Raw genomic sequence first — 14,938 nt, 5'->3', positions numbered from 1 at the left:
AATAGAGTTCAGATACAGGGATATAAGAATAATTGCAAACATTTACAGCAACCAAACTGGAACAGTAATAATCAAAGAACATAAGAAAGAAGCTGTAACAAAAAAGGGAGTCCTACAAGGATGTTCCCTCCCTCCACAATTTCTCCTATTACTTTTAATCCGTTACTTTTTAATCTTTACATAGTACTTGCAGTTAATGATGTTAAAGAACGATTTAGATCTGGAGTAACAGCACAAGATGAAAAGATAAAGATGCTATGATTTGCTGATGATATAGTAATTCTAGCTGCGAGTAAAAAAGATTTAGAAGAAACAATGAATGGCATGGATGAAGTCCTTCGCAAGAACTACCACATGAAAATAAACAACAACAAAATGAAAGTAATGAAATATAGTAGAAATAATATAGACATCTATAATAATATTGACTACTGAATATTTTTACATGGATTTGAATACTAGATCGTGGATACCGGTGTTCTTTGGTGGTTGGGTTTCAATTAACCACACATCTCAGGAATGGTCGAACTGAGAATGTACAAGACTTACACTTCATTTACACTCATACATATCATCCTCATTCATCCTCTGAAGAATTATCTAAACGGTAGTTACCGGAGGCTAAACAGGAAAAAGAAAGACTACTGCATATAAAAATAGGAAGAGTAAAGACCATGAAAGTAGAAGAATTTTGTTATTTGGAAAGTATACTATAGATGGATGAAGCTGGAGCAATATAAAATGCCAAATAGCATAGCCGAAACAAGCTTTCAGTCAGAAATATAATTTGCTTACATCAAATATTAATTTAAATGTCAGGAAAGTATTTTTTAAAGTGTATGTTTGGAGCATAACTTTACATGGAAGTAAATTTGATACTGGGGGGACAGGTAGATGGGAACAATTGTGCAGGCAGGCAACGTTTGGAGTATGTAAAACAAATTGTTAGCGATGTAGGCTGTAGGAAGTATACCAAAATTAAATGGCTAGCACTAGATAGGGAATCTTGGACAGCTGCATCAAACCAGTCAAATGACTGAAGACAAAAAAAATTTCTTTTAGTATGTGAGTAAAAGTATTCTTATTATGCAAGGAATTAAGGACTGTTAATAAATTATTAGCTATTATTATTTTCATTTCAGAAGTGGAAACAAATCGGTTAAAACTCTTATTATCATTCTTATGATGTTGGCTACAACTTATTTAACAGTTTTGTATAGAATCGATGAAGATAAATGTAAGTTTTGGCCTGCACATTTTTCATAAATGCATTTCGATTATTTGTCATTATTATAATAATTTTACCTTTAATTTTTCAGATACCATGTTTAATGCAGATATAAAAGAATGTGTAAACTGTGCTGCTAGTGTAACACCATTATGGAGACGTGACGGTACAGGACATTACTTGTGTAATGCGTGTGGATTATATAATCGTATAAATGGTGTAAATAGACCACCAGTTCGTACTCACCAAAAGAAAGTTACAGCTGTAAGTAATATTTATTATTATTCATTTAAAAATATTTTTAATAGACAAGCAGTAAAATGAAGATTATGGCAAGAATTCTTGGTCCATATGTTTTATGATTTATGTATTTAAAATATATTTATATTTTTTCCATATATTTTATGACAAAATGTCTCAAGAGTGGTCGACCTGACTCTGTTCCAGAGTGCATGTTTATTAGTACATTTACAATTACATTGCACTACATCTGCATCTACATCAGGCCTGGAAAGCCAGTGATGGTAACTGGATTTGTCTATACATACACACCCAGACCCGCCAGTAGCTGGAAAACTGGTTGGAGAAAACAATTTATGATTTAAGATTAACATATTCACAGCAATTATACTGTAACTCTATCGCCCGATTTCCTAGATAAAATTTTTCAATCGACATATAATTCTCAACTTTCAGTATGATTAGCAGCATGTCAGTCTATCATCCAACAGGTTCAAGATTTTAGTCCTGTCAAGACTTGCCATTTTTTAATACAAAAAAATTAACTTCAACTGTACTTTGGCATCAGCCTATATTGAATGTTGTTATTAAATGAATAAATGATCTTTTTTTTTTTGTCTTCAGTCATTTGACTGGCTTGATTCAGCTGTCCAAGATTCCCTTTCTAGTGCCAATCATTTCATTTGGTATACCCTTACATACTACATTTCTAACAAATTGTTTTACATATTCCAAACGTTGCCTGCCTGCACAATTTTTCCCATCTACCTGTACCTCCAATATCAAAGCGACTATTCCAGGATGCCTTAAGATGTGGCCTATCAGTTTGTCTCTTCTTTTAGTTATATTTTTCTAAATGCTTCTTTCTTCATCGATTTGCCGCAATACCTCTTCATTTGTCACTTTGTCTACCATCTGATTTTTAACATTCTCCTACAGCACTACATTTCAAAAGCTTCTAACTTTTCTTCTCAAGTAGTCCGATCGTCCAAGTTTCACTTCCATATAAAGTTATGCTCCAAAGATATACTTTCAAAAATGCTTTCCTGACATTTAAATTAATTTTTGATGTAAGCAAATTATATTTCTGACTTAAAGCTGTTTTGGCCTGTGCTATTCAGTATTTTATATCGCTCCTGCTTTGTCCATCTTTAGTAATTCTACTTCCCAAATAACAAAATTCTTCTACCTCCATAATCTTTTCTCTTCCTATTTTTATATTCATTGGTCCATCTGTATTATTTCTACTACAATTCATTACTTTTGTTTTGGTCTTGTTTATTTTCATGTGCAATTTTTGCGTAGGACTTTATCGATGCCATTAATTGTTTCTTCTAAATCTTTTTTATTCTTGGCTAGGATTACTATATTATCAGCAAATCATAGCATCTTTATCTTTTCACCTTGCACTGTTACACTGGATCTAAATTGTTCTTGAACATCATTAACATCTAGTTCTAAGTAAAGATTAAAAAGTAACAGGGATAAGGAACATCCTTGTTGACTCCCTTTTTTATTACTGCTTCTTTCTTATGCTCTTCGATTATTACTGTTGCAGTTTGTTTTCTATAAAGGGTTAGCGACTGTTCTTCTATCTCTATACCTGAACCCTAAACTTTTTACAATGCTGAATATTTTATTCTAGACTACGTTATCAAATGCCTTTAAAGAAATAACTAATAGATACCAAAGTAATTTTTGTACAGCACTGTTCATCTATAGATACTATTTATAAAAATATTGTCTATCATGTACGGTTCAAGGTTTACTTTACTATATGGACGAAATAGACAGCTGAATAAGACATCATGATTTTAAGTGTTTGCCTTTAGTATTTTCTGAACTACCTCATCTTAAACAAACTTTACAAAGTTTTTAACTGTTAGTCAAGTTTTGACAGTAAAATGATGTGATCTCTACCAATTTAATGTAGCAAGACAAATACGATTCTTGTTATCACAGTTTTTTGCAAAAAATTTGCATACTTTTTTTAATTTGAATTTTCATCACTTGCATGTAAAAATTACATATTTGACCTGACTTTCATAAATTGAATATGCTGTTTAATTTTGCAATATTAATTGATAATGAACAAGCAAACTATTTATGGTACTGTTTTACAGTTTCATATGTTAAACCAGCTTGGAGGTGTTATTTCACAGTTTAAATTCTAAACAGTCAAAATAATAAAAGTATATATTTTGCATATAACTATAAGCTTATACGCATTACAAATTATATATTTAACAGTTTATTAATTAATATACTGTGCTGGTTTACCGGCAATGAGATACCTACACACGATCATGATAATAAGAATTAATTAGTGCTATCATGTACGACAACCGAACAATTACAGGTCACCAGACACAAATACAAGTCATTCGTAAAAAATTTCACACCAGTTTTCAAGAAAAACAATCGTTTAATTCTAGGCTTACAAATAAAAGTAAAAGACTAAGTGTTTTCTTTTTGTCTTCTTCAATGAGTTTAATATATCATTGCATAGGAACAAGAGAAGCCCCTCTGAAACAAAGATTCATTATAAGCTGAAAAAGTAGTGCTTTCATTCTATTCGCTGTCCAGACTGATTGTAAACTGAATGTTATCGCTTCTAGACAAAGTAACTCTGACTGATGCCTTTGCTACTTCTAATGCTTTATATGTATCAGTCATAAGAAAGGATGAAAGATAGTAATGAAATAAATCCATGTACCCCATTTTTATTTAATTGTTAATATTATTGTTTGTAGATATAAAGAAAACTGTTTATATTATTACACTATAGATTAAATTGAATTGTCATTGTTTGTAATAAGATATGAAACTGACTATTTGCAATGGTGTTGAAGTCCTGAACAGTGGAATTAGTAATATTAGTACTGTATTCGATGCAGAAGCTCAGACGTACAATAATGAATTTTAGAACTCTGGCTCTGAAACCTCAGCTAGCCAAGTCGCCCCTTAAAAGGACCCGGTTATAGATCCTGTTTTACCAGAATAACATTTAAAAATTCAGATTTGTATTAGAAAACTTAGACCGTTGGGCTGATTTAGTAGTAAACGCCTTATCGCAAATCATTTGTTTAGCAAGTGATTTTTGAAGTCAAAATTTCTGAGGTTTAAATCCAAGTAAAAGTTAGTTAATTTTATACTGGTTTGAGTAGTAGACAGTGGATATCTTATCTTATGCATATAACTGTTCAGTTAATAATAATTGTTTGGTTAGGTGTTCGGTTACACATTACCTGATATGATATCAATCTCTGGTAAGCATATATTATGATATTTTTAAAATATTCTGACGTGAAGTAACTTCCCTTATGAACACACATGCTTTTAAAAACATGATATGTTTTTAAATGCTGTGTAAATTTAAATTAACCTTAATAATATAATTTTACTATACAAACAATACGGAACAGTGCAATAAAATATGATACTGTACTGTAATTTGTTCAATACAGTTCAGTATTATGTATGTAAAAAATATTTCCTTACATTACTTTTCAACACTACTTCTTTTCAGAGAAAGAATGAAAGAAATCTGTCAAGATAAATTATTAACATCGAGTGAAATGGACTATATTTAGTCATTATTTCGGATGGATATTTGGTGGTTAGGGTTCAATTACCTACACATCTCAGGAATGATTGGCCTGAGTCTCTACAAGACTATACCTCATTTACATGTCACGCATATAATCCTCATCTCATTAGGCTATGAAGGGAGGGGCTTGCTTATTGTTTACTAGTTGAACAGATTACAACGTACAGATTAGGAATAATAATAAGAAAACATAACTGTATATTTTTTTTTAAGGTAACAGAAATTAACATTTAAATTAATAAATTTCAGAGTGGAAACCGAAGAACTGGAGTTTCATGTGCTAACTGCGGTACAAGTACAACAACATTATGGAGAAGAAATAACAGTGGAGAACCAGTGTGCAATGCATGTGGCCTTTACTATAAACTTCATAATGTAAGTATGTGAATTTAGTAAGACTTTTCAATGCATTTATAAATGTTTAATTTGTTGAACAGCACATTGAAACATGATAGATAACACTTTAATGAACGATTAAATCTCATGGAAATTGTTCTTCAAAAAGACCTTCTGGAGTTAATTAGCAGTGCCTTCCTTAATGGAACTACCGGCTGCACCACCAATAATGGTGTCCTTAAAAAGGTTAGGAAACCATTTCTGTATGTAACTGAATAATATATTTAAGCTATATTTTGTTCATCTATTTAATATGTTGTTTCTGCACAATTTATTTTTTTTTGTTTCTAAGAGGTGATTTGCAAAATTTGATTTTTCTCTGAATAGTGCCATTTTATTTTAGCCTCTGGGACTACCGTTAGGTTGTTACTTCAGAGGATGAGATGAATTAGCAATTTTATAGTGTGTGAAAATGCCATGCTTGAACCTAAGCACTGCTTGCTTTGTACCTAAGCACAATTACCATATAATTTTTAAAAAAAAGTTACATTTTTTTTTGATTTAAAAAATTACTATTTTCAGTAAATTATTGGAATTAAACACTTGTGTATTGAAGGAACATTGCAGTAAATCTTTTCAAAGTTTTTATAATTTTTTTCATATGTGTGAAAATGCTTTCCACTACTTATAAAGCCACTACTTATAAAACCTTATAAAGCATCATAATTGTGTTTATTTAGTACCTAAGGAAAACTTATAGAAAATGTGTATATACCATGATAAATATTGTCTACATATGCTTGAATATCCTCAATTTATTTTTAAAAGTTGTACTACATCATTAATGATTTATGCCCTTTAATACACTTTTAATATTTTTCTATCTTACTTTTACTTAATCCCTTTTACAATTGACAAAGATTATTAACGAACAAAAAATACCTTAAATCATCCAAAAAGTATGGTTAATGTAATAATAGAAATAAGAGTATGCTTAATATAATACCAGTTTTAAATCTGTCATTTTGAAGGACTAACAAAAGAAACAAATTCATACAAAAATGAAAAGGATAAACTATATCTACATTATACTTAGATATAAGCATTAATTATGAAAAAGCAATTAATTGTATTTATTAAAATTTCAGGTAAATAGACCATTAGCGATGAAAAAAGAGGGAATTCAAACACGTAAAAGAAAACCAAAGAACACAGGAGCATTACCAGGAACTGGATCATTAATCAAACATGAAAACAAATCTTTATCAGGTAATTAATTAATATTAAGTAACCAGAGATTCAGCCACATAAATTAAACAAAAACCTTTATTTTTCACGATCTAAATGTGAGTACGTAGATTTTTTAACTGTACTTGTATATAAAAATGAAAAGAGAAAACAGTCTGTTTCACTCGACATTAATAATTTGTTTTGACTCATTTATTTCATTCTTTCACTGATAACAAATATAGTATTGTTAAATAAGCTGGGTAATGTTGTTTACATACTGAACTGTATTGAACACATTACAGTACACTACATTATTGTACTGTACTGTACTGTATAATAAAATGACATTATTGAGGTTAATTTAAATTAACATAGCATTTAATAAGACGTGTTGTTTTTAAAAGCACAAGTGTTCATGTCATAATTTTTTTTTAAATATCATAATATTGCTTACTAGAAATTGAATTCATATCAAGTAATATGTAGAATACACTAAATAAAATATTATTAAATTTCATACTGGATATGAAATTTAAGTGAAAAATAAAAATTTTTGTTTATGATCAAAATAAAGATGTATTTATTAAAGAATTCACAGAGAAAGAATGTGAGTTTTGATTGGCAAAGCATGTAATATACAGGGAAGTTAAAGAAATCATAATGAAATGCATCAGCTGCTACGAGAGACATAAAGAAGCAGAGTTGATGTAGCTGCTGTAATTACAACATACATGCTGTCTTGCAATAGAGAAGGAAAAGATTAAGATTTAGTGAAAAAATAAAACAACAAATTCTTTAAAAAAATAAAAACTGAAAAATTAAAAATTAATAAACAATTAAAAGGGAAACATTGTTAAATTAATGAACAAGTTATTTTCTTTTTGTTATTGTGTTAGTTTTCTGTACACATACTTTTAGTTTCATACATTTTTTTAACATATCTGCAACATGTTTACATTGTTTAAATGTCATTATATTTCATGTTCTTCAACAGAAAAAAACACTAAAGAGCTAGATACAACAAAATATTGGTTAATGCTTATCTATCCATACTTACAGACAACATGTGTAAAATGCATTGCACAATATACTACGATTACAAGTTATATAAAATTTTCAGAAATTAAAGATTAATGTGTTACTTCAAAAACAACAAACAAAAAAATACAGATTACTAACAAAACTAGGTACTTACGTATTAACGCCACCGCAGCTACAGCTTTATTTAAAAACAAAGTAGTCAATCGGATTTCGGTGGAAAATGTGCCGATATAGAGTTTAACATAAATAAATAAATATAAATTTTATAAATATAATTTAACCAAACTTAACCTTTCTTTTTTCCTGTTTAGCCTCCGGTAACTACCGTTTTAGATAATACTTCAGAGGATGAATGAGGATGATATGTATGTGTGAATGAAGTGTAGTCTTGTACATTCTCAGTTCGACCGTTCCTGATATGTGTGGTTAATTGAAACCCAACCACCAAAGAACACCGGTATCCACGATCTAGTATTCAAGTCCGTGTAAACTTAACCTACGCTCGCTAACCTTGACTAATTAACACCGTAATTTTGTGAGCATTTATTTAATAAATTCAGTAATTATTACAATTTGATTATTTAAATAATAAATATATAAATAACCATTTATATTCTATGTTTTGAATCTATGTTAAACTCGATATCGGCCCATTTTAACGCCACTGCGTGGTGGCGTTAATACGTAAGTACCCAAAACTATACTGACAAACACACTGACCAGAAATATTTAAATTAACTACATCGACTGCAAAGAACATATGTTCTTTGTGGTTAAGTCTTCTTTGTGGTTATATGTATAACCACAACATACAAATCTTACATGGGAAAAATCAAAATCAAATTTCAACGCATTTGAACAGTGTGAAATTTGAAAATACAGAAATTTTGAAAAAAGAATAACATATTTAGTGGTCAAGCACAACATAGAATAAATTATCTGATTTCAAATATAGATATAATATTAGGAAATGCTTTTCTAATATTCTTCATAACTGGTAGCAATAATAGCATCACAACTGATAAATTTATTAAAGAAAGTAAGGCTAAGTAATTATGAAAGTTTCTTCAGAAAAAAAGTTGCAATTTTTTGAAATTTAAGTTGTTTAATATTTAATAATTTTAAAATAAAAAATAATAATGAAAATCAAAACAATCGGTGACAACAAAATCATATATCATTTTTAGGTAGTGAAAGTTGAAAATAAAAAACTGGATTAAATATAGTCTGAAATACATAGATTCTTCTTTCAAAATGTTCATAATTGCCTAATCAATGCCCGTAATATATTATAAGATAACATAGAAATTTATCCAAGAAAGAAGAAATAGTATGAAACTTTAGTTAGTGTAGAAATATCTCCAGCAACAAAAGAATTTAGACAGAACAATTGTTTTATGATCTCATAATGGAAAACTTCATGAGTTAAAAATTCAAAAAGGCTAGTTGCTAATAGAGATTATTAATAAAAAAACAAAGTTTGTCTGTAATAAACAGAAATTAGTTAGGAAACATACTTATAGAAAAGAATAAAATTCATTACTGAATGATGGTAAGCAATAAGAATATGAAAAGAAACAAAGTAACATTCTGAATTTTCAACTAAGATGATGTCGTAGCAGAACTAATAGGCAACACCCTACGAAGAAGTGGGAAATTATAAAAATAAACATGACATTAATAATATGTCATCAGTAATCAACAGAGAAGGAACAAAATAGAAATTTATGAAAACCAATTAGTTCAGTTAAAAGAGTCTGACCCTACAATAAAATAGATAACAAATCAGTAGCAAAATTAAAATAAAAAATAAAACACTGTTATCTTGGGACCTTAGTCAGTAGTGTCACAGATTGATATACTTAAGGTCCCACGTTCGATTCCCAGAAAGAGTCTGGATTTTCTTGGCAAAATAGAAGTACCATTTATGAAGACTCCTAATCAATAAATTGTATATGCTAAATAAATAATAAATCATATTTATTTTATAATTTTTTCAATAAATGAGTTTTTGTTTTATTGTAGATAACAAAGGTTTAAGCTCACTATTTGATACAAAATTACAAGATCCATTAGCACAAGAGCACTTTTTACCACAGTCACCTTTATTGTTACCGCCTACAACAATGTTAAATAGGCATCTAGCAAAGTAAGTATACTTATAATAAATTTGTCATTATTTTATTTATATTTACATGAAAATGAAATATTATTTACTCATCTCAGTGTGAACTCCTGTTTGTAGAGTTTTAGAAATGGATCTCTTACAAATTCTAGATAGAACGAATCAATCAATCAGCTGGTTGGTTTTCATTTGAGAGACATTAGGATGCTATAGTTTCTTTTGTAATTGTAAATCAGTTAGAAAAAAAGATTCTTACATGGGTATCATTTCTAAACATTCTTTTAGAAATTTTTTTGAAACACTTTTGCATTACTTTGGAATACCAAAAAGGGAAAATTATAGGAACTGAACGAATTGACCGATTTGTCATTTTTCTAATAAGCAATTTAAATTTTATAAAGCTATGATTATAAGACAATATCAATCCTGTTACTTGAGCGATGAAACATAGGTATCACTTAAAAAAAAAATCATGTATTGTGGGGTTACTATAATGAATTGGATGCAGAATGATAATATAAGGGCCCAAGTAAATAAATTGATCACTGTTTATAACATCACAGTCATGATCATTGTACAAGGTTTTTTTTGCTCATGGGCTAGATTATAACTTTCTCGGATAAACCTGAACAGAGGCAATTCTAATGGTTTGATTATTTCCTTTCTTTTATTCCTATTCACAAATTATTTTTTTAAATATTCTACATCATAAAGTCTAAAATTTTGCTACATTCAATTCTTCAAACTTGTTTGCTTATGTTCTGAGATTTGTATCGCTTCAGTTTCAATACATTCTTTCATAGGATCTAACATTCTATGATTTAATTTTCATTTAACGTTATAACTTTTACCAAAAAAATCTAGAGCTAAATGCTATGATAATTTAGTGGCCTTAATTGGCTGATGACATCAAAACACTATATTTCATCCAGTTCACTGTATGTTATTTCAGATACTGACATTCTTTTGCAATCTCCACTGAATTTCAATATTATTTCCCAAAATTAATTAACAGTATTACTCACTTTCCTCCAAAAATTACCAAAACCAAAAAAACACACCAATTTTACAGCTTGCAGGTTCTTCAACACTGTTTTATTCAACCTATAGAATATGAATATATTTATGCGGTAAGACTAAAACAGGTGAAACAATTACTCCAACCAAAAAGCTAGCTTCAATGATGCTTCAAATAGTCAATATTCATCCTCCTCAAAGTTCCTCAGAAGATTGAAGTAACTCTATCAAGGATGACAGCAGCACTGATTGATCGATTTTACATTGATGAGATGAATACAAATAAGGTCATATTTCTTTCACTAAGGAAAATTCAGCTCCATTCTACAATAGTAACACATAAAAGAATTTAATTCTCAAATACAAGCCCGTTCAACTTGATTCCCACTAAACGTAATAATGTCGGTAGTTGAATGTCATTTTTTATAACTACTTATACTGCATTACAATGACTGTATATAGAAAAGTGTTTAATTAATATTTTATAAACACTAAAATTCCTAGCATGACATATATCATCAATCAATCAATATCTGAGGATGGAAATTGATAATACAATGCTTTAAAGCGGGCATCACCAAAAAAAGAAGTATTGTACTTGAGGGGTTCAAGAATAATTACTTTACCAATTAAGGAACCTGTTCAATGTAACATAATACAAAATTCTGAAAATAATTTTTTTTTTATTTCTTTTGCCTGCAATTTGAAATTCGATCTGCAAATGGAATGTAATGAACAGGTGTATATTGATGTTGCTTTTGTTAGGAATTATTTAGAAAAAGGATATGCACTTAAAAGTCAATAATCTTGGCATATATTGTTGTTGTCGACAAGCTAATTTAAATATACAAAAAAGTGTCACTCTACTACACTTTTTAAATTGGATGCGGTTAGAGTGACTTTTTTTTTCTTCTAAATATCCTTTTGTCTTTCATTAGATATTGTAGTCTAATTTTTTCAATTTATTATTTTTTTAAAATTATAATCTAGAAATCCAAACCACTTTTTCTAGTTTGATCTTAAAAAAATTATGTTATAAAGGGGAATCCCATTGTAACTCTCATCCACATTTGGCATTTTTTTGGATTGTGCTCTGATTAATCATATTCAGATATCTAAAATAACAAATGCATATTATAACCACAAAATCCAGCTTTGCCATTTAAGGAACTATGCTGAGAGAATCTGAGATATATTTAATAGATTATTATTGTCATTAGAGCTGAATTTCAAACTTTTATAATCCCCATAGATTGGTACGCACCCCTTTTGTAACCCCAGGGGCAAATAAAAAAGAAATCCCTGAAGAAAAAAATCTGTTTTTAGTGATAACTTACTAACTAAGCAAAATAAAATCATAACAAGTTTCAAGTTTGCAGCTCTTTTGTTCACAATATCCTTCTCAACTCCTTCATAATTAAAACTTTTTGGAGTTGTTTATCAAAATAATTTTTGCTTTCCCTGACCTTATTATGCTGAATTTTTCAGTTGCTTTGATGAATCTCAGTTCTGTAGATATTCAGCAAAAAGGAGAATTAGTTATGAGTGTTTCAGTGAAGAGGCCTTTTCAGTTTAAATATGCATTTGTACAAATCTATGTTTCTTCTGACTTACCCCTAAGAGTCAGTAAAAAATTATCTTCATAGCAGTAGTGTAGCCCAACGATGAATATATTGGCCACATTTTACGTCATCAATTGTTCTGGTTTTAGTGTCCTTTTTTTTAACCTTTATTTGATTTAATTCTTTAAGTGTTGTTAATCAGAATAATTATTTGTTATTATTCTAGATAGCTTTTACAGAATAACTATGCTAAATTTCATTTTTCTAGATATCTAGGAAATACAAGAATTAGTGAATAAAACTATATCAAACATTTTGTCTTCAATACTTAGTCAAACATCCTGATTCGCATGCAAGATTATGTTAATAAATAGTAATATTATGTTATATTAAATTATTAATATATATTTTTTTTTATAGCAGTGTACCACCACTGGAACCAATAACGAACAGAGATATGGTACATACAGTTATAACATCGAGTCACGAGCACACAGATTGACAAATAATAAATCCATCATCCACTCAGCAGCATCAAGATAACATTGTATATATTATTCCAGAAAAATACGAAACAGATATTTTGTGATATTCTTTTAATATTTACAAAATTTATATAATTGTTTTTTGTTGTATAATTTATTATGAATAACATTTTAATTTTAATTTTTTGATAAAAGATTTAATTATTTATTAAGCTTTCATTAGAAAGCCAAAATTTTCTTGCGCCAGAGTGATAGAGTTAAAAATTAGCCAACTCAGACATTAATATTCAAAACAAAGGAATAAAATTCCTTTTTGTACAGAAAATGTATTTTGTACAGAAAAGTATTTAAACTAATATTCTTTGGGGGTGGCGTCTATCCCTCACCCAAGATCAGTAACTAAATTCGATGTATAGTGATTAAAACAATTTAAAAACAATAATTAATCATTTGCAGCAGCTGTGTGGTCAGTTAAACCAAGACGTTAAGAGAGAGAGAGAGAGAGAGAGAGAGAGAGAGAGGTTGACTGTGTATATAAGCTATAATAAGTTTTGTTAGTTTTTTCTTAATTCAAATTAAGAAGTAATATATTTAATAAATTTTAATATAGATATTGTATTGTACATAGAATAAGAGCTATCCTGTTGCATACTGAGTTCAATGTAAGAATTATCCTTACATTAAAAGAAATTGTTACGATACAGTATACGCTACCTCAGATGTTATGTACGTTACCTGATATTAATGAATTATATAAATGAAAGATCATTATTGTAATGTACAATATTACAAGTATTTTTGTAATAAATAAATAATTTACAATAAAAATATAGATATGAAACATATTAAGATACAAGTACGATTAACATGTATCCTATATTATTCTTAATTAAAAGAAAAAAATCAGCATAAATCATAAATCTTTCATTAAATAAAGTGTAAAATAGGTTTAGAAAAGTAACGTATATATAAATAACTAATTAAAAGTTACATAATTATTATGTAAATAGGTAGATGTAAGTAATAAGGATATATCATAATAAAATTTCATTTAAAAACCAAACAAGGATTACCAATTAATTATCTAGTCTCAGGAAGTAAATATTATCAGTAAGATAATATTATATGCTGTTAATAAGTGATAAAAATAATTAAAAAGAATGAAAAAATTAAAATATAAATAATAATATAAGATGTACAAAATAATAACATTTTTACTTCTACTTTAAATAGTAATTTATTATACTATAATATTATATTAAAACAGAATATTGTAAATTTATTTTTATTGGAAAAAAGATAATAAAGTAAAATACTATTTCTTTTCCTGTCTAAACTAACTTTTTTTTTTAAAGCTAGAATAAGAATAAGTAATGTGTACACAGGTTAACTTTACACTACCCTATTTGTATGTTACTAACACTACAGTTAAGGTTAGATTCAAGTAACTGTTAAAAATCATCTTGTCATGTGGTAGTTTCATTTCAGTATAGATTTATTCATATCAAATCAGGTACTACATTGTTTTTCAAGGAATGTTTTTATTACACAGACCTGCTTCACTTATAAATCTTTAAAATATTTAAAACAAGTTTCAGTAGAAATTTCTCTGGCTTGAAATCGCCGATAAGTAAAGAAATATTACATTTAATACAGAAATTGTGTGAGATAGGGTTTATAGGATGTAAGGACCCAGATCAAGCATCACATCTGTAACTTTAACTCATTGAAGATGCGAAAGCATTTAACTTGCTGGCACAGTAAACTTCTTTGAAAGCAATATTTCATTTTCAGGGCTACAAAAATGTTAAACATGCATATTTAATTGCATAACATTTGTAATTTTATTATTGAAAAAGTCTTAATATAAACAACACACATCAAAATTTGGATCAAGTCATTTAAACAATCAATCTGTGCAATGCAAATGAATTTATTGAATGAATTTTAACTATTTTTACCAAAGATTACGTTTTAAGATTTAAAATATAATTTAAAACTGAAATATTGTTATTTATTTTGATATTGAACAGCTTCTGAACAAAAATAGTAAAATAGATTACA

General features: G+C 28.4%; 1 protein-coding gene across 3 annotated transcripts in view; it reads left to right on the top strand.

The window, feature by feature from the left end:
• The window catches only part of LOC142333243 (uncharacterized), a 76,050-nt gene extending 61,947 nt beyond the window's left edge, over positions 1-14,103 (top strand). The window contains exons 6-10 of one of the 3 annotated variants that reach the window (XM_075380235.1): positions 1,320-1,492; positions 5,328-5,453; positions 6,563-6,683; positions 9,711-9,834; positions 12,810-14,103. In XM_075380235.1, the coding sequence (XP_075236350.1) occupies positions 1,320-1,492; positions 5,328-5,453; positions 6,563-6,683; positions 9,711-9,834; positions 12,810-12,891 (626 nt within the window). In that variant the 3' untranslated portion in view covers positions 12,892-14,103. The remainder of the gene's footprint in view (positions 1-1,319; positions 1,493-5,327; positions 5,454-6,562; positions 6,684-9,710; positions 9,835-12,809) is intronic. The other 2 variants (XM_075380234.1, XM_075380233.1) reach the window with 2 other exon arrangements.
• Positions 14,104-14,938: the final 835 nt, after the last annotated feature.

Source organism: Lycorma delicatula, chromosome 12, assembly GCF_047948215.1.
Source record: "Lycorma delicatula isolate Av1 chromosome 12, ASM4794821v1, whole genome shotgun sequence".
NCBI lineage: Eukaryota > Metazoa > Arthropoda > Insecta > Hemiptera > Fulgoridae > Lycorma > Lycorma delicatula.
The sequence above is the reverse complement of the archived record's forward strand: the minus strand, read 5'-3'. Positions and strand labels throughout refer to the sequence as shown.